Source organism: Pogoniulus pusillus, chromosome Z, assembly GCF_015220805.1.
Source record: "Pogoniulus pusillus isolate bPogPus1 chromosome Z, bPogPus1.pri, whole genome shotgun sequence".
Taxonomy (NCBI): Eukaryota; Metazoa; Chordata; class Aves; order Piciformes; family Lybiidae; genus Pogoniulus; species Pogoniulus pusillus.
In genome coordinates, this window is record NC_087309.1 from 32,236,534 (window position 1) to 32,257,049 (window position 20,516).

The following is a 20,516-nucleotide window of genomic DNA, read 5'->3' on the forward strand; positions in this document are numbered from 1 at the left end:
ACTCCAGAAAAAAAGAAAAACTGCACAGGAAAATACATTTGAACACTGTACTGCTGTCAAATTTATATAGTTGAATTATCAGGACTTAAGATTTAATAATTTAAAAAACAATTATCAATGTTAAATGAATTCAAGGGTCACTAAGATTTGTTAAATGCACTACCAAATGGAAAACACTTAGCACTATAAGCCTGCTCTGTTCATAATAAAGAATTTGCAGTCACAAAATTAAACAATCAAACTTTATTTATTTTAAATCAGAAGAGATTTATAAGGGACAGAGGCAACAGATGGACAGGCAGTTATATCACAGTATCATCAGGGTTGGAAGAGACCTCACAGATCATCAAGACCAACCCTTTACCACAGAGCTCAAGGCTAGACCATGGCACCAAGTGTCACGTCCAACCTTGCCTTGAACAGCTCCAGGAACAGCAACTCCACCACCTCCCCGGGCAGCCCATTCCAGTGTCCAATGACTCTCTCAGTGAAGAACTTTCTCCTCACCTCAAGCCTAAATCTCCCCTGGCACAGCCTGAGGCTGTGTCCTCTCGTTCTGGCCCTGGCCACCTGAGAGAAGAGAGCAACCTCCTCCTGGCCACAACCACCCCTCAGGTAGTTGTAGACAGCAATGAGGTCACCCCTGAGCCTCCTCTTCTCCAGGCTAAACAATCCCAGCTCCCTCAGCCTCTCCTCATAGAGCTTGTGCTCAAGGCCTCTCACCAGCCTTGTCATCCTTCTCTGGACAAGCTCAAGCATCTCAATGTCCCTCCTAAACTGGGGGGCCCAGAACTGAACACAGTACTCAAGGTGTGGTCTAACCAGTGCAGAGTACAGGGGCAGAATGACCTCCCTGCTCCTGCTGACCACACCATTCCTGATGCAGGCCAGGATGCCACTGGCTCTCTTGGCCACCTGGGCACACTGCTGGCTCATGTTCAGGCAGGTATCAATCAGCACCCACAGATCCCTCTCTGTCTGGCTGCTCTCCAGCCACTCCGACCCCAGCCTGTATCTCTCCATGGGGTTGTTGTAGCCAAAGTGCAGCACCCAGCACTTGGAGCTATTGAATGCCATCCCATTGGACTCTGCCCATCTGTGCAGGTGGTCAAGGTCCCACTGCAGAGCCCTTCTGCTCTCCAACCCAGTCACATCTGCCCCCAGCTTGGTGTCATCTGCAAACTTGCTGATGACTGACTCCATGCCCTCATCCAGATCATCTATGAAGATGTTAAAGAGGATGGGGCCCAGCACAGATCCCTGAGGGACACCACTAGTGACTGCCCGCCAGCTGGATGTGGCACCATTCACCACCACTCTCTGGGCTCGGCCCTCCAGCCAGTTCCTAACCCAGCACAGAGTGTTGCCATCCAAGCCATGGGCTGACAGCTTAGCCAGCAGTTTGCTGTGGGTATTAATTAAGAAGGGGACAAATTTAGGAATTGATATTGGAATATATAAAATAGTAAATAGTGTACATGTTAGATATACTGATGTGATGGTTTGGGCTCTTACCTGCCCCCCCACACTTTGTAGGTACCCAGCTAACTCAGACGGACCCTGGGAATATAGATGAAGCAATTTATTTACAGCTAGCAGAATTTACAAGCAGCTATTTACAATATATACAGTTATATACAATTATATACAGAAATATACAAAGGATAAACAATACAAAAGCACAACTCCCCTCCCAGAAACCTGAGTCCCCAGGAGGGGCTCTCAAACCACCCCAACTCCTCCCCCGGCCCTCTCAACCTTACCCCAGTTCTCAGGAAGAAGAGAGGTGCGGCCAAAAGGTTAGGGAGCAAGGTTAGTAGGAGCAAGGTTAATGAGATGTGACCAGGTCTGAAGGCAAAGGCAGAAGAAGAAACAAAATGGAGAAAGTTTACTTCTTCTTCCCCGAGTTCTCAGTGTGACTGTGAGAGAAGGAGACACAATTGTTTTTCATTCCACTGCCTGTTATCAAGTTCTTTTACCAAAACATTCCAGCTTGCTTCTAACTAGCACAACTGACCTGACCATGCCGCCAGTAAATAGTAACTAACAATCACAAACTGGAAAAGCATATCTAGTTAAAAATTAATGTGGAGAATCAGACTGTAATTGAAGCCTTTTCAGCATTTATTACAGGCAGTGTTTCTTGTCTGTACTGGACTTTGAGATCCGGTAGCTTGTACCTGGAAAATATGTCAGCTAATAACCTGTTGTCACCTGACAAAGGTCTGTGTCTGATGTAGTATAGTGGGTGCTGGTAAAAACAAAGAAGTTCTGATATTTAAGCACATGCTTCATTGTAAGCAGTGGTTGCACTGGCTTTAGGGAGCCTCTATTTACATGTTTAATTTACATGTTTTATTTATCACTGTTCTTTATCAGAAACATCTATTTTTTGTGAAACAAGAAAAATGTTTCTTGCAGTTTATGTATTTCCTCCCTGTTTTGTATTCAGTAGATGTGCATAACAGCTGTGAAAGGAGTGAAGGAATAGGACCCATTATTTACTTTCTGTTAAAACCTTTCATATCATGGTGTGTTTCATCCATGTGGAGATTAAACCTTCCTTAAACACACAGAAAATAATGATCAGGAAAATTACCATCAGCTTCAGTCACCACATTATTATTTAATATATTTAATTTGAAATCTGTGCTGTTCTGGATACCATTACATTGAAAATTCAAAGTAATTAAAGATTTTGTTTCTGAAACAGGCTTGCCAAACAAAGGCATTCTGCAAGATGTTGATAGCTGGCATAAAATGTCTACATGTCTTCTGAGTGCATGTAGAGTGCAGTAAGGGAAGATTTTAGCTTAAGGAAGGATCTGTTTGTCTTGACGTAGGACCTTCCAATAGGTAATTGTCAAAGCAGAGAGTTGCTTTTTGGTTGGTTTGTTTTTTTTTTTAATCTAGATAATGCATCTTTTATTAGTTTACATGTTAATATACATGTAAACCATGTGTGAAATCATAGTTGATGCAGTGATTATGGAAGTTAAACTCACAGGTAAATGAATCTGAACAGAGCCTACTTCAGTTACCTTCAACAGTCAGTGCAAGCCTAGACAGGTTATGGGTTGGGATGTATTAGGAGTTCTCTATTTTTCTTTTGCACTGCAGCTACTCTTTTTCACTTTGAGTGTTTTAGTCTGAACCAGGATTGCCTGTTCCATGCTTTTTATGCATGGGTTTGCTCCAGATACTCCACTGAGCAGACAACAGTCTGTCCATCAGTTCTTCTGCTTGTGATCTTTATGGAGTTTCCAGCAGAACTCATAAGGATTTATTGTCTGGTACCAGAATGTCTGTTACACTGCAAATTACAGTGCTTGATCACAGGATTAAATTTCTCTCTGTGTTTTTTCCCTAAGGAATATTGAAGAATATTTAATTATTTTTTTTGTTCTGGGTGGTATTGCTGCCCATACTGACCCCTGCTAAAGCAGAGTCACCTAGAGTAAATCATCCAAGAATACACATCCAGGTTGGTTCTGAGTGTCTCCAGAGATGGAAACTCTGCAGTCTCTCTGGACAGCCCATTCCAGTGCTCTGCCACTCTCAAAGTGAAGAATGTTTTCCTTAAATTTATGTGGAACTGTCTATGTTCCAGTTTGTGTCCATTGCCCCTTATCCTATGACTGAACAACACAGAAGAGAGTCTGGCTCCATTGTCCTGACACTAAACCTTTAGATTTTTTGTAAGTGTTAATGAGATACTCCCAGATTCTCCTCTTCTCCAGGCTAAAGAGACCCAACTCTCTCAGCCTTGCATTGGAAGGTAGGTGTTCCAGTCTCCTAAGTATCTAAGTGGCTTATTCAAGGGAATTTTATTTTTCTAGTTTAAGTTTGGTCTTTTCGAGCTTCCCTTTATGTCATCTGTTTTGACACAAGTTGCTCTCAAAACCCAACTGAACAATGCAGAGATTTTAATAAAAATAAACATAAAATATTTAAAGAATTGTCTTGCAACACTTCATATTGAAGTTGTTTTTCATCTCTAGTCTTTTTTTTCCTTTTGGCAGGACCAGAACAAAGGGATTCCATTTTGGGTAGCCCAGATGTCATTGAAACCGCCCCAAGAAGAAAGCGAAGACAAAGGACAGCAAAGCCTGCTGGAACAGGAGCTAAGGTGGCTGCTTATGAGGCAGAACTGCCAGACAAGGAAAAGTAAGCAAATTTCAAATGTATTGAAATATTTTTATATCTGCAGATGTCAGAAGATTTGTGGTTCATGGTTTTTTTGTGTTTTCTTGTAGTTTCACCTTTCAGGTGGAGCACTGTTGTGTTGGATTCTTTATAGTCATATTCAGTACTTTTACCCAACTTTGAATACATGTGAATGATTAAATTGTCAATCTCAATGAAGCCATGGTTTTAATACAGCTGTAAAGTGAGAATTGTGAAATTCCTTTATTTAATTGATTTGGATAAATAGATTGAAGCCAACTGAAATAAGGTTCTGTAGGCTATCATATATTTATGTAGGTTTGTCATTATAACCCTACAGGCAAAGAAGGATGCATTTAGGGCAAGTGACAAACTAAGATGGACAGCTTCAGCTGTGTCAAAGAAATTAGTAATATTATAAGTACTAATATTATGAGTGTCTTTTTTTCCCAGTGAGAGGGGTCAAACATAGGAACAGGTTGTCCAGAGAGGTTATGGAATCTGTATCAGTGGAAATATTCCTGAACTTGACTGGGCTTGGTCCTGGACAATCTGCTTGGCTTGAGGAGGGAGCTTACAATCATAGAATCACAGAATATGAGGGGCTGGAAGGGATCTTGGAAGATCATCCAACGTCTCTGCCAGACCACCGATACCAGATCACACAGGAATGTGTGCAGGTGGGACTTGAGTATCTCCAGAGAGGGAGACTCCACAACCCCCCTGAGCAGCCTGTTCCAGTGTTCTGTCATTCTCACACTGAAAAAATCCTCCTCATGTTTAAATGAAACTTCCTATGCCTCAGCTTCCACCCATTGCCCCTTGTCCTGTCATCAGGCATCACCAGGAAGAGTCTGGTTCCATCCTCCTGGCACTCACCCTTTACATATTTATAAACATTGATGAGGTCACCTCTCAGTCTCCTCCAAGCTGAAGAGCTCCAGCTCTCTCTGTCTTTCCTCATAAGAGAGATGTTCCATTCCCTTAATTATCTTCGTGGCTCTTTGCTGGACTCTCTCAAACAGTTCTATGTCCCTCTTTAACTGGGGGGCCCAGAACTGGACACAGTAGTCCAGATGTGGCCTCGCTAGGGCAGAGTACAATGGCAGGGGAACCTCTCTCGACCTACTAGCCACAGCCCTTCTAATACACCCCAAAGTAGCATTGGCCGTGCTGGCCACAAATGCACATTGCTGGCTCATGGTCAACCTCCCATCCACTAGGACCTCCAAATCCTTTTCCCCTTCACTGCCTTTCAACAGATCAGTCCCCAACCTATACTGATCCCTGGGGTTGTTCTTTCTTGGTTGCAAGATTTTGCACTTGGCCTTGTTGAATTTCTTTCAGTTTTTCCCTGCCCAACCCTCCAGCCTGTCCAAATCTTGCTGAATGGCAGCACAGCCTTCTGGTGTGTCAGCCACTGCACCCAGCTTGGTTTTATGAGCAATCTTGCTGATAGTGCACTCTGTGCCCTCATCCAGGTCAGTGATGATTATACTGAACAGAACTGGTCCCAGTACTGACCCCTGTGGGACCCCACTAGTTACAGGTGTCCAACTGGACTCCATCCCATTGACCACAACTCTCTGACTTCTTTTGTCAACCAGTTCCCAGTCCACTTCACTACCTGATCATCCAAACAACGCTGCCTCAGTTTAGCCAGAAGGATGCTGTGGGAGACAGTGTCAAAAGCTTTACTGAAATCAAGATAAACCACATCTACTGCTTTACCATCATCAATCCACCTGGTTATGTCCTCACAAAAGGCTATTAGATTGGTCAAACATGACTTCCCTTTTGTAAAACCATGTTGACTGCTCCTACTAGCCTCACTGACCTTGATATGCTTAAGGGCATCATTGAGGATAAATTTCTCCATTACCTTTCTGGGGACAGAAGTGAGGCTGACTGCTCTATAGTTACATGGGTCCTCCTGGCTTGGACTAAACAATCTCCAGAATTCACTTCCAAGCACACCATCCTGATCTTTGTAATGTCAGTGGAAGTTAATTCACAATACAATTTTTCATGGAATCATAGAATGGCTTAAGTAGGAAGGGACCTTAAAGATCATCTCTTCCAACCTCTCTGCCATGGGCAGGGACGCCTCTCATAGAATCACAAAACCAGTCAGGATTGGAAGGGACCATAAGGATCGTCTGGTTCCAACACCCCTGCCATGGCCAGGGACACCCTAACCTAGACCAGGCTGGCCAAAGCCTCATCCAGCCTGGCCTTAAACACCGCAAGGGATAGTGGCCTCAACTATCTCCCTAGGCAACTCATTCCAAGGTCTCATCATTCTCATGGTGAGGAACTTCCTCCTCACGTCCAGTCTGAATCTACCCACCTTCTGCAGTCTCAACTAGACTCAGCTGCTCAAGGCTTCATCCAACCTGGTCTTGAACACCAAGGGATGGGGCTTCCACAACCATCCTGGGCAACCTATTCCAATATCCCACCACCCTCGTCCTGTGGGCATATAGGAGTCTAAGGAATCAGAGCTGGTGGCATCACCAATTGACTTGACACTGGACAGAGACAGAAATAACAGAGGAACACAGATTTTCAAGCAGGAGCCTCTGAGACGCATGCCCAGTGAGTGTTTTGTCAGCCAGCAAATAGGACTTTGAGAAGGGCCCTTAATGCTGTATTGTGCTGAAGAACTTCTTCCTAAGATCAAGTCTAAACATATTCTCTCTCAGTTTAAAACCATTCTTTCTTGTCCTTTTGCTAGACACTCTTATGAAAAGTCCCTCTCCAGCCTTCCTTGAGGTATTGGAAGACAGCTCTAAGATGTCCCCTGAGTCTTCTCTAGGCTGAACAACCCCAGCTCCCTCAGCCTGTCCTCATAACAGAGGTGTTCCAGCCCTTGGATCATCTTTGTGGCCCTCATTTTTTTAATAGGCTAAAATCAATTGTTTTGAAAGTAAGATCAATATAAGTTAGATTTGAAAATACTCGTTCTCCTTTTTTGTATCTAACATCCAATGGGTAATAAGCTGTTCAGACAGATACAGATACAAGTACACTACAAAAGCATTACCCCTGATTAGCAAATACTTCTGTTTTGTATCAGAAGCAAATGACTTTATTTTGATATAGAAGGTTGTCACTTGATTCCAGCTAGGAGTGTTTATACTTACAATTCAGATTTATCAGTAAAATACATGTATATATATATGTATATGTATATATATATATATAAAACAAACCTATTTTTTTAGAATGTTCTTGAAAAATGTCCGTTTCTGCTCCTCTGTTCTTTTAGAGGCTACTAGAGTACAGTCAACAATGCCCTTTCCCCATCGTATATTATCAGTTTGTTTTTTGAGAGTCTGACTGCGTTTGCCTGAAACACAATTTTGCTCTTTTTAGCATTGATTGTGGAAGGAAGGGCCTATAGAATCAAAGGAGAATATAGAGGCCTTGGGCTGAGTAATCCTCGGTGTATGAATATCTGAGTGCTGTATGTGGAAGAATAACATAAAAGGGTGTTAATACTTTTGGTTTAATTCTTTTAAATAAGGCAAATTTTAGGGAAAAAAAAAACAATATGATGTTTTTCATACTGTGCAGAGCATTTCTAGTATGCTTACAGAATGAAGTCAGAGCTGAGTACCAAGAGTGGCTGTTCCTTGGATATTGCACAACTAGTCACGTTTCAAGGCTTACCCTGTGGAAACGCCCATTCTATCAGTTCTTTTGCGTCAAGAGGAGTGTGGCCAGCAGGTCACGGGAGTCAATTCTTCCCTTTTCCTCTGTTCTTGTGAGAATGCACATTGTATACTGCATCTGCTGTCGCCTGCATAAGAAGGACACAGAGCTGTTGGAGCAAGTCCAGAAAAGGGCAATAAAGATGATCCAAAGGCTGGGACACCTCTGCCGTGAGGATAGGCTGAGGGAGATTGGGTTGGCATCTGGGAGGACTTTAGCTGCTTTCTATTACCTAAAGAGTTCCTAATAGAAGGCTGAAGAGGGGCTTTTCATAAGGGTGTCAGGCAATAGGACAAGAGGGAGTGGTTTTAAGCTGAGGGAAAGTAGGTTTAAACTGGATCTTAGAAAAAAGTTCTTCAGTTTGAGGGTGGTGAGACTGGAGCAGGCTGCCCAGAGAGGCTGTGGGTGCCTCCTGGCAGGGAGGTTTGAGGAGATGATCTCTAAGGTCCCTTCCAACCTAAGTAATTCTATGATTATGTTTGAATTGTGTTGTAAACAACAGCTTTGCACCACAGGTCACAATGTTGGTTCACATGTCACATGCCTCCTGGAAATCTGAATGGTGTATCTGGTAGTGCAAGATCCACATTTCTCCATGGTCCTGTGGAGACTTCAGAAATCAAATGTGATATTGCTTGAAACTGGAATATGTTTTTAAATACTTTCATTTTTTTAGTTAAGAAGATAGTGACAGTGCTACTTCTTAGGTTAGAAGAGAAGATTTTAGATCTCACCATTTACCTGGAACGTTACAAAAACCCAATCCGTATTCATTTGCATTTACAGTTTGATGATTTTTTTTCTCTGTGTCCCTGCTTGGTTCTTGGTCTTTGAACTTCATCATAAGTCGTTTGCCAGCTGCTAATCAAGCTTTCAGTCAATTCTCTTGGCTAATAATTTTCACTTTGCTTCAACCTGTCAAAAGTAGAGAGATGTAAAACGAGTATCAGGATCCCAGTCATAAATGTAGATGTTGCTTTTTATAAAGCCTCTTCAGGCTGACAGAAGGCTAGAAAGGCTTTAATGTAAGTTGATGGTGCACTGGGGTTCTGGCCAAAACGTTATCTATTATTATGTCAGTTATCAAATAAATGGCTATTTCAAGCAAGCCACCCCAATCTGACAGGGTGAAGGGAGTCAGGGAGGAAATTAACCTCTGAATTCCTTCACCTTTGGAAACACTCCATCACAAATATGGAAGATGTACAGCACATGAGAGCATGTCATGCTTTGCTCTTTGGCAGAAGGATCAAATGACAGGTTGTGATCACATTTGCAAATGCACAAATGAATCCTTATTTCTGAGCCCTCCTGTACAGACCTGTAGAAAAATTTGGTTCTTCCTTCATATTCCTTCCTTAAAGGGGGTATCAGATAAAATCATATCCCACAGTTGTTGACTGAACAAACTAAAGCTTATTTAGAACTGTTTTCCATTTGCAAGTTTTGTTGGCATCATCAATGCTTGGTCCATGTTTGCTAGGCAATGACAGGGCAGTTACAAACCAAACATCAAGTGCATAATGCCATCTTTACGTTGATGCATTGTGAGTCGACTGATACCAGATCCTGGATCAGAAGGAAAAAATGCCTCTTTGCTGATGTAGAGAATCAAACATTTTTTATTTTCCTTTTGGCTTTCAGATTGGTTGTTTTGGTTGTTTGTTTTTTTTTTTTTTTTTAATCCAGTGGTTTTCAACACAGTCATTGTTATCACAAAGTAGGAATTGTATCTTGTATATATTTCTCCTGAGATTTTAAAGTATGCTAAGGAAGTACCATTTATGCGTAAAGTTAAGAGCATCTAAAGTAAATAATGAGTCATGAAAAATGTCTATTTCAGCAAATATTTTACATTTATGGACATTGAGGCTAGTTATGTAGCAATTCTCTGTTCTTTGGAATGAAAATATGTTCTCAGATGTGACCAAGAATACTGAGAAGAATGCAAATAAAAATCCATTTAACACAGAAAATGGAGCAAAAGGAGAACTGCCTTCCTTGTGTTTTGTGTGTGGGTGCAGTAGCAAGAAAAGGAGTTGAATTGCTTTTATCTATTAGACTTCTAGTATTGCTGTGACAATTTATTCTAGGTCTAAATCAACATTTTGAAAGAAACTTGGAAACATTTTTTTTTTGAAAGTGAAAGCAGTATAGACATGAGATCAGCAAAGCACCAAGCTAGGATTTGTGGAACAAGGTTTGCTATATGAACTGTTTAATTATTTGCAGAGGTAAAGGTGTTCTATTAGATAAATTAGAAATTGTGTGTAAGTAGTTGGTCAGTGAACTGCCATGATTCAGGTTTATTCAGCTCTGTAGTATATTGTTTTTCAGATTTGAGCTATCCAAGGAAAGGAAATGGTTCTTTAGGCTGACAGATGTTGCTTATAGTTTATAATAATCAAATTATCTCTCACAATTTACACTTCTTAAGAATATGACAAAGGATGGTCGATAAAATGGAGAGCATGGCTGGGTCAGGAAGTAATAGAAGATTATTCTGTTTCCAGTAAACTGTGCTGTTACTGGTGACGCTTTAACTGTAACTTAATATCTGGCAATTTCTTAAGGTGCAAAGCAGAGATAATGTATAAGTCAAGTTAAGATGCAAATTCTACTTTTTGCAATTTGCATTTCTTACTTGGAGGAGAAAAGTTAATAACAGCAACCTCAATCCACAGTTAGAAATTATGCTTACTGATGCATTACCCAAATCTCTCAGGGGACTGCATATGAATAACATTATTAGCTATGTAGAATATGCATTCAATATAGAGGCTTAAGTGTATAGCCTGTCAGCCTGAATGCTATAAATAATTGGATGTTTCTATAATAATTTCACTTTAAAAGTATTGGGACCTGCTTGAGATAAGATAGTACCTACTGAAAACGACAGGGTTTTTAACATAATTTTGTAAATTAAGTATAGTCATTGACTACAGAAACTTTGTGTAGCTTGTGCAGTCTGTAAGCACAGAGTACAGTGGAACTCAGTGCTGAAGCCTGTAAAACAAAAGTTAATCAGCAAAAATATTTCTTTTCCAGTTCTTAGACCTATTACTTTGTTCCTACAAGTAAAAATCTATCTTTCAGCTTTGCCTTGTCAAAACTGTTTTAATTTAAAAGAGGTAGGAAAAGCAAAACCCTTTTCCTTGAATGTCTGTCATGTCTGACTTACAAAATACCTAGCTTTATGGCCCTCATTCACATATGGGCTTTACTAGGTAGGGCTCAGAATTTCTTCTGAGTTCTTTTGCATGTTTCAAAATATAATCCGTTCCAGCAGCTGTACATCATTATAATAATTTCTTGGCTGCTGAATATAAATCCAGTTGAGGATATGTGCAGTTACAGAAGCAGCTGGGGAGAAAGCATCTTAAATACAGGAAAAACATAATTTCAGATGCAAATATGTCAGATTCTTGTGAGAGTAAGAGTAGAAACAACCAAAAAGTGTCATTACAGTTGAAGTACTTGGCAATTATGAGAAGAACGTGTAAAGAAACACTTTTATTTCAACTGACTGGGAAATACCAGGTATTCTTTCCTTGTCTTTTCTTCAAAGAAATATGTTTGCACCAAGCACTGTGACCAACTTTAATTACTCTGCATGCCAAAAAGTGTGGGTTTATGTTTATAACTGTAGTTTGTTACTTTGGATATATCTTTTGGGGGACTTTTGCTGGCTATAACTTCTTATTTGCTTGGTAAAACTGAATGACTGTCAGAACCAGACCTACATTTAAAGTGAAAGAAATAAATGCTTTACCTTAATTTCAGTATATTTAGTTTTGCTGAAATAACGAGGTGCAGTCACATCCTCACTAAATTTGACAGGATCTTTACTAGCAGTAATCTAAATCTTTCTAATTTACATATGAATGCTGCTTTTTTTCAGAGAGCTCTAAGTGTTAGCTTATACCTAGGAGTCCTCAGAAACTTCTATATGAAGTAAAAACCATGTTCAGAGCACTGGCTCAGTATTTGGAAGTGCCAGATGTTGCCAGGGTGTGTTTTGTGCCACCTGTGTTGCCATCACCTGCTCCATCAGAAGAGATCAAGGGAGGAATGTCCTTTTATTACCTTAAGTACACGTGTTACCGTCTTCATGCTCAGTGTTTGGGTCTGCTTCATGCTCAGTTTAAGGGTCTGATTGAAGGTAGTCTTGGGTGTAATTGTGGCTAGAATCAGCTGCATAATTTTTGTGCATTAATGATTCATGTGAGGGGCGTTTATTTTCATACCCTCATCTCTTTCCATACCTTCCAGAGGTTTTTACTGTCTTCATAGGTATATCTAATTCATTTGAAAAGAAAGCGCTTAGCATTATACACCAGTACTGTAATAAGCTGGACTTCTTTCTTTTGATAACCTTTCACCCCTTTAAAAGCAGTCAGAACCTGTGGTGTGCCAGGAATTCCCTGGGGATCATCTTTCTGCATTTGTTTAATTTATTGCTTGTGGTTCACATTTTTAAGGTCCTAATGTGAGGTTTATTTAAAATGTGGTTTGCCACCACCAATGATATAGGTAGCAAACCCAAAGATTCATCCTGGAATTTGGCATTCTCAGGGGGTTATGCACAGACATTGGTATTACTGTCTCACACAACAAGTATTTTTTTCTTGTAAAGAATTAGCCAAGTGAAATTTCAGTTCAGCTGAAAGTGATACCGTAACCTTCCACAGTAGAAGGGTAAGTAGAAGGCATAGAGTTTACACCACAGTTATCTCCTTTAAAAAAAAATAAATTCAACATTCCTGTGGACATTTCACTTTTTTTATTTGTTGTATATTTATTTAATACAATTGGAAAGAACTTGCAGAACCTTGCATGGTGTAAGAAAGCTGCATGATCACTGGGACATCAGTAAGTCAATGTAGTGTCTGTGTGCAGGAATGATAAGCTCATTCCTGCCATAATAAATTTAAGGAATGCAATGTTTAGGAAGTTTTTGATAGTGAACTCATTCAGGATGAAATGTAAACAGGTTCATAAATCTCTTAAAAGTGAACAGTCAGGTCCATTTGAGTCCCTAATGTGATGCTCAAAGAAACAAACAAAAATAAAATAGCTGAATTAAGCCTTTATATTTTGTGTTTTAGTCATGCTCAACACTATCTTGGGGTTTCTTCCTTTCCCTTTTTGCCATGACATTGGCAGCAGCAGTCTCTGCTCACACCAGACTGTTTTGGCAGTCCTATGTGAATATGAAAAACTCTGCTCTAACTTTGTGTGGCTTGCTGGGATCTTTGAATAAGTGTCACTCATCTTCTGAACTGTCATCAGCAGATATTTAAGGTCTGAACAGGAAGAAGAGTTGCTTTTAGTACCTTGTGACTTCTGGGTGTCATCAGAGGAGAAGAGGGTAGAAAAGCCTCTGATTGTAATGTACAGCAATATTTGCAAAAAAACCTGGAGTCATTCCATATTCAGGTGGAATAAATAAGGCAGAAATATAACACAATGAAGTTGCTTTTCTCTTTGGTGCCAGCTTGGCTTTCTGTGCAGTGAGTGTCTTTGTTTCATGTGAGCAGTAGATAATTAGTCTTCCACCATCCATGTGGGAAGGGATGATTTCTTTTCATGGGAAGTGCAAAGAATTGGTATCTGCAATCACCGTTTCTCCTGGCTCCCGAGGGAGAGGTGGGAAAATACGAAGGCTGAAAGCCTGGGGCAGGGAAAAAATGAGCATTATGTGCTGACCTCTGAGGTTGCAATTTCTCCTGGGCAAAGTCACTCAGCTCTCTAGTCTGGAGCACATCTCACCAATTTTTGTCACTAGTAATAGCTTAATAATTGACTGTTGATGGAGAAGTTATTAGTTGGCAAGACTGACAGGACTCTACCTTGTGTTTTCTCAGGCCATGTTCTTTAGAGCAGGATTTTATTGCTATGACAAATCTGGTGAGATATATGTCTCAAATGATAAATGTATAATGTATTTCAGTGAAACTGTGAGATTATAAGATGATCTCTTTAAGAAACGGAAACAACATCTTCTTTCATTGCCTTTCTAGTAAATTTTGCTTGGTTTGTGATTTTTATTTGTATGTTTGTTTGGGGTTTTATTGGTTGGAGGAGGGGGGGATTGGTTTTTGTTTGTGTGTTTGTTTTTTACCCCTTGCTTTTGCTACAAAGTTTTTGTATTGGAATGATGTTTTAAGTAACTTTTGTATTTCAAGCCTCTCTTAGGTAGGTTTTGGGTTGTTACAGATTTATCACAGTGTGGACTATTTTTGTTAAATACTGTGATCCCAGCTGAGTTGTATTAATGTGGTATGCCAAAGAATTGCTCTTCAGGAGTAAATTACAGTAAGAAGGAGGAATGATTGTGTGCAGTTAAGCCAACTGGCAGTGCTGGAACATTTATTAGCTTTTGATGTACAACAACCTATACAGTATTTTTTGTCTTTTAGAGGAAAGTGGGAAGTAAAAAAAAAAAAAAAAAAAGGAGAGTGCATTAAAATCAACAAAGAAAATTATGTTTGGAATTCCTTGTATGTCCTCATGATTACTGTATGGCAACAAATGTTCGCTCTCTTTATGAACGCTCCTGTAAAGGGCTTTTGGTGGTGGTGTCAATTAATCCTCCATTTCCTAAAACAGCTCTTCATGCAGAATTACTTTCACATTACTTTTAATAGGAAGAAGCAGGTAATGTAGATGCCTAAGATTTTGATTATACATGTTGGCAGGAGATTAAGGCTACAATGATGAGAAGCATAAGTAACAGTGGTTGCCAGCTCAGTCCTGATGTCAAAGATAGCAAGGAAGAGAATGAGATGAAAGCTTGGCTATATTAATGAGATAAAGCTGCCTCAGATAACTGGTTTTATTGTTCATTAGGCTGATCATGAAGTATATCTTCTTTACTGTACAAAATTAGAATATTGCATGTGGCACAACCATCTGTGAAGACCAGTAATCCCCTAACTCATTATGAACCCAAGGAAACACTCTGAGGAAAATCCTACATACAAAAATAGACAAAAACTCAGGATTTGGGAAATTATTTTACCAGCACTTGCAAATCCTCCTCTCCACTGAGGTGATTGCTAAGCCTCAGTGCACTTTTCAGAAGTCAGATCTGCTGCAGGAAGCTATTAAACTTCTAATATTTTTTTGTTCTTTTTCTATACTTTTTTATTTCTCCTCCTACCTCTCTAAAGATGTCCAACCTCAGCAAAGCAGAGCTAAAAAGCTAGCATTTAGAATTAGCAACACTTTTCAGTTTCTTTATGGTAAAAAAGACGATTAACCTTCTAAAAACTATGGAACTTGTTTTTCCAAGAAACTTTGCTCCTTGAGCAGTGAAAGCTATGCCTAGGTTGTGTATTTGATATTGCCTACTTAAGTATGAAGACTTATTTTCTCTCCATCTTCTTTCATGTCTTATGGCACATTCATTTTTTTCACAGATTGGATGAAATAAAGGTATCAGGACATTTTCTGCTCCAGAATGCTTGAAATGTAGTGGGAAAATGTAGGAAAACCAAGCACAAAAGGGCTTCAATTAAAGAGAATTGTGCAGAGTTTTGTTTTAATCACAAAATGTTAGGGTTTGGAAGGGAGGTCTTGAGATCACTGACTCCAACCCCACTGCCAAAGCAGGGTCACCTAGGGCAGGCTGCGCAAGAATGCATCCAGGCAGGTTTTGAAAGTATCCAGAGAAGAAGATGCCACAGTCTGTAGGCAGCCTGTTCCAGTGCTCCATCACCCTCACTGTAAAGTGTCTCCTCGTGTTCAGGTGGAGCCTCCTGTGTTCTAGATTGTACCCACTGTTCCTTATCCTGTCACTAGGCACCCCCAAAAAGAAACTGACACCTTCAAACTCACACCTCAGCTATTTATAGATGTTGATAAGATCCCCTCTCAGCCTTCCCTTCTTCAGACTAAACAGCCCCAGGTCTCTCAGTCTTTCTTCACAGCAGAGATGTTCCAGACCCACAGTCATCCTCATAGATCTCTGTTAGACTCTCTCCAGTAAATCCCTGTCTTTCTTGAATTTGAGATCTTAAAAGTGGATACAGTGTTCCAGATGTGATCTCACCAGGGCAAAATAGACCTGCTAGACACACTTTTTTTAAGGCACCCCAGAATACCACTGGCCCTCTTGGCTACGAGGGCACATTTCTGTGCCTTCTGCCTCACAGATCAGGTTAATCTTTTAATATGGCTTGAAGAAGAGGCAAGAAAAGATCTAGAGGAGTACATAAAAGGACAAGAGATGATTCTGGGCCCATTGCTGAGCAGACACAAGAGAGAGCATGGCGAGATGCACTGATTTGTGCATTTGTTTGCCTGTTTATCACATATATGAGTTTCTCCAAAGCAAAATACATTAAGTACTTGAAGTCCATGGCAATAGATTTTCAATAATATTTAGATCATTCCCAAATCTGTTCTATGCAGATAAATATTCATAAACTTATACACTGTGACTAATACATATGGCAAAAGCAAATGCACTTTCATGGTTGGTTGAGAGGACTCATCTGTCTCTGTCAACTTGTATCAGTATTCAGTGTGACATTAATCAGTGTGCTTTTTGATGGGTTCTGTCATCTGTGGGAGGGTATATAGCACATTTTTATGCATTAGTCTAAGCTCGTCGATGAAGAGTTACACAAATTTAATATTATGTCTGCCTTAAAATAATGGAACTACCTTTTCAATCTCCATGAACATAGGCAAAAACAATAGCTGATTAGAAGCTGCAGGAGGTACAGGATTAGATTAATACAATCCTTACTTACACGCAGTATGCTGAAAGACTTCCTTGTTTACTTAATAACACTTTAAAAAATCACTCATTTTATTCAACTGTCAACCAATTCACAACAATTTTCATGTGGCTGTTGCTTCATTCAAGCTTGTACATATGAACAGTAATCTGAAAAGGAAGTACATGCTTGTATTTTCTTCAGATTGCTGACTGTACAGCAACTATTATAAGTGGATGTGGCATCATAACTGAAGGAAAAATGGGCAGTATTCAAAAGCAGTGAACAAAAGAGCCCGTGTTGTAATGCATGTTAAATAGCAGAATAGAGATAAAATAAAAGGCTCTTTCAAAAATGATCTTGTGATTCAAAAGACATCAAGTACTAAGGTGAATTCAAATTTGACAATTAAAGGGACAGACTTCTTGGGAGGAATACAGGAACATTGCCAGAGTATATAGATATGCTACAAGGAAATCTAGGTTTTGGAATTAAGGCTGGCAAAGGATATAAAAAATAACAGGAAGGGCTTCTTCAAACACATCGACTCTAAAAGGAGCACCAGTCAAAATGTGGGCCTACTGCTGAGTGGTGTAGGTGACTTAATGATAGAGGACACAGAGAAAGCACAGTTCCTGATTGCCTTCTCTGCTTCAGTCTTTGCTGCTAAGGCTGAACCTTGGTCATGAAAACTGCATTAGAGATCACTTAGATAAGCTGGACTCCCACAAAATGATGGGCCCCAATGGGATCCACCCACAAGTGCTGAAAGAGTTGAGTAAGGTCATTGCTAAGCCACTCTCCATCATTTTCATACTGTCCTGGAGAACGAGAGAGATGCCTGTGGACTGGAGGAAAGCCAGTGCCACTCCAGTCCTCAAAAATGGTGAGAAGGGGGAGCTAAGTAACTGCAGGTCAGTCAGCCTCACCTCCATCCCTGGAACAGTGATAGAACAGCTCATTTTGGATATCATCTCTAGTCATGTGGAGGAAAAGATTATAAGGAGTAATAAGGAGTAGTGTGACCAGCTGGGTAGGTGAGGGGAGTGCGATGTTGTTTGCTTTGACTTGAGCAAGACTTTTGGCACTGCCTTCCATAACATCCTCCTAGGTAAGCCTAGGAAGTGTGGGTTAGAGGAGTAGACAATGAGGTGGATTGAGAACTAGCTGAATGACAGCATGGAAGATTGTGATCAGTGGTGCAGGGTCTAATTGGAAGCCTATGGCTAGTGGTATTCCTTAGGGGCCAGTACTGAGTCCAGTCTTACTCAGTATACTCATCAATGATCTGGATGAAGCATGCTGATGCTACAAAACCAGGGTGGGGTGGGGGGTGGTGGAGCTACTGAAAGGCTGTGCTGGCATTCAGATGTTGGGTTTTTTTTCCTCTGAATTGAAAAGTTAACCACATAACATTTAAAACAGTTATTTAGGCACAGGAAGAAAACTGTTACCAGCACCTAATTCACATTGCTGTCCAGTCTCCCAGATTCCTAAGTGGCACTGTAAAATATTTTCAGAGGGGTTGCTTTTTGCCCAAAGAGGGAAATGGTGCATTATTCATTATCCAGTGTACTGGTGCAGCTTGCTAAACCTTGAAGTTGCACAGGTGTAGCATTGAAGTAAAAACATGATAAATCATGTCATCTAATTTCTAATGGAGAACCATCCAGACCGTTACTTCTTTTGTCTCTCTGGACTTGCTTCCTGAGTAACTATTAAGCTACCCAAACAAGATTCTACTTTTTTAAAAGTATCCTGAAAAATTATAATTTTTTGTGAAGACACTCATCAAGCCTTTAGGCTAAATTACACTCCTAACTAATTAAATATTTATCCAAGTAGTATACCTATTGGATTTGCTTTTGGTCACAGATACAGAATTGTTTTTCTGCTCAGATGTGGTATCGCTGTCAGACTATACTGAAACATCAGTTGTTAAAAGGTTCCCTTGGTATGTAAATGCTCCTCTTTATTTATATATCTGTATAACTACAGTATTGCCCGAGGATGTTCAACGAGAAGAAAAAAAGTCAGATAACACATGGTTAGGTTGACAAAATCCAAAGTGATAGAACCTGAACAGCTATTTCAGTTAAAGTAAAAACAGATTTGAGAACAGAAACAGAAGATGTACAAATGAAAAACAAAAAAAATCATCAGGATACAATGAGTTCCCTCTTGACTCTTTAATGGATCTGAACTACTTTTTGAGATCCAGATTCAGTTTTAAAAGGAGCCAAAAGCATCAACATTTTGTCAATGTTACTCCAAGCAAAACTGGAGGTAGTATAAGCAAAACTTCCAGAGCAGTATTCCCTAGCCAGCGATAATGGTGTGGGAGAGAAGCAAAGGAAAGAACACAGAAGCAAAACAGTCTTTTTACAGTGTGTATCATCAGAGTACATGTTATTTCCAAAGCTAGGAGTAACAGTGATTGGTTAAGCCAACAAGCAATGTCCTGTTTACCTCTTTGCAAGCAGGCGATGACTGATGAATCTAAACACAGATAGATGCAGGGAGATCAGTGGATGTCATCTACTTTGACCTTAGCAAGGCTTTTGACACTGTTTCCCAGAACATCCTTGCGAGCAAGAATCATAGAATCATAGAATCAACCATGTTGGAAGAGACATCCAAGATCATCCAGTCCAACCTGTCTCCCAGCCCTATCCAGTCAACTAGACCATGGCACCAAGTGCCTCATCCAGTCTTTTCCTGAACACTTCTAGGGACAGTGCCTCCACCACCTTCCTGGGCAGCCAATTCCAGTGGGAAATCACTCTCTCTGACAAGAACTTCTTCCTAACATCCAGCCTATACTTCCCCCAGCACAACTTGAGACTGTGTCTCCTTGTTCTGTTGGTGGTTGTCTGGCAGAAGAGCCCAACCCCCACCTGGCTACAGCCTCCCTTCAGGTAGTTATAGACAGCAATGAGGTCACCCCTGAGCTTCCTCTTCTCCAGGCTAAACAACTCCAGCTCCCTCAACCTCTCCTCATAGGGTTTGTGTTCCAGGTCCCTCACCAGCTTTGTTGCCCTTCTCTGGACATGTTCCAGCACCTCAACATCTCTCTTGAATTGAGGATCCCAGAATTGGACACAGTACTCAAGGTGTGGCCTGACCAGTGTTGAGTACAGGGGAAGAATAACCTCCCTTGTCCTACTGGCCACACTGCTCTTGATACAGGCCAGGATGCCATTGGCTCTCTTGGCCACCTGGGCACACTGCTGGCTCATCTTCAGCTTACTATCTATCAGTACCCCCAGGTCCCTTTCCTCCTGGCTGCTCTCCAGCCACTCTGTCCCCAGCCTGTAGTGCTGCTTGGGGTTGTTGTGGCCAAAGTGTAGAATCCTGCACTTGGCCTTGTTCAATCTCATCCCATTGGCCTCTGCCCACCCATCCAGCCTGTCCAGGTCCCTCTGCAAGGCTCTCCTACCTTCCAACAGATCAACACCTGCTCCTAGCTTGGTGTCATCTGCAAACTTACTGATGCTGGACTCAGTGCCCTCGTCCAGGTCATCAATAAAGATATTGAACAGGACTGGGCCCAGCACTGATCCTTGGGGAACACCACTAGTGACTGGCTGCCAACTGGATGTGGCACCATTCACCACCACTCTCTGTACTTTGCCATCCAGCCAGTTCTTGATCCAGCACAGAGTGAATCTGTCCAAGCCATGAGCTGCCAGCTTGGCTAGGAGCTTGTTGTGGCAGACAGTGTCAGAGGCTTTGCTGAAGTCAAGTAGACTACAACCACAGCCTTCCCCACATTCACCAGGCAGGTAACCTGATCATAAAAGGAGGTCATGTTGCTGAGACAAGCTTAGGAAGCGTAGAGTAGAAGAACAGACAGTGAGATGGACTAAAAACTGTCTAAACAATAGAGTGCAAAGATCAACG

At 40.9% G+C, this 20,516-nt stretch overlaps 1 protein-coding gene across 4 annotated transcripts in view; it reads left to right on the forward strand.

The window, feature by feature from the left end:
• XRCC4 (X-ray repair cross complementing 4) overlaps positions 1–20,516 on the forward strand; it is a 228,933-nt gene that overhangs the window by 135,567 nt on the left and 72,850 nt on the right. For all 4 annotated transcript variants that reach the window (XM_064140092.1, XM_064140093.1, XM_064140094.1 and 1 more), the window contains exon 7: positions 4,023–4,167. In XM_064140092.1, the coding sequence (XP_063996162.1) occupies positions 4,023–4,167 (145 nt within the window). The remainder of the gene's footprint in view (positions 1–4,022; positions 4,168–20,516) is intronic.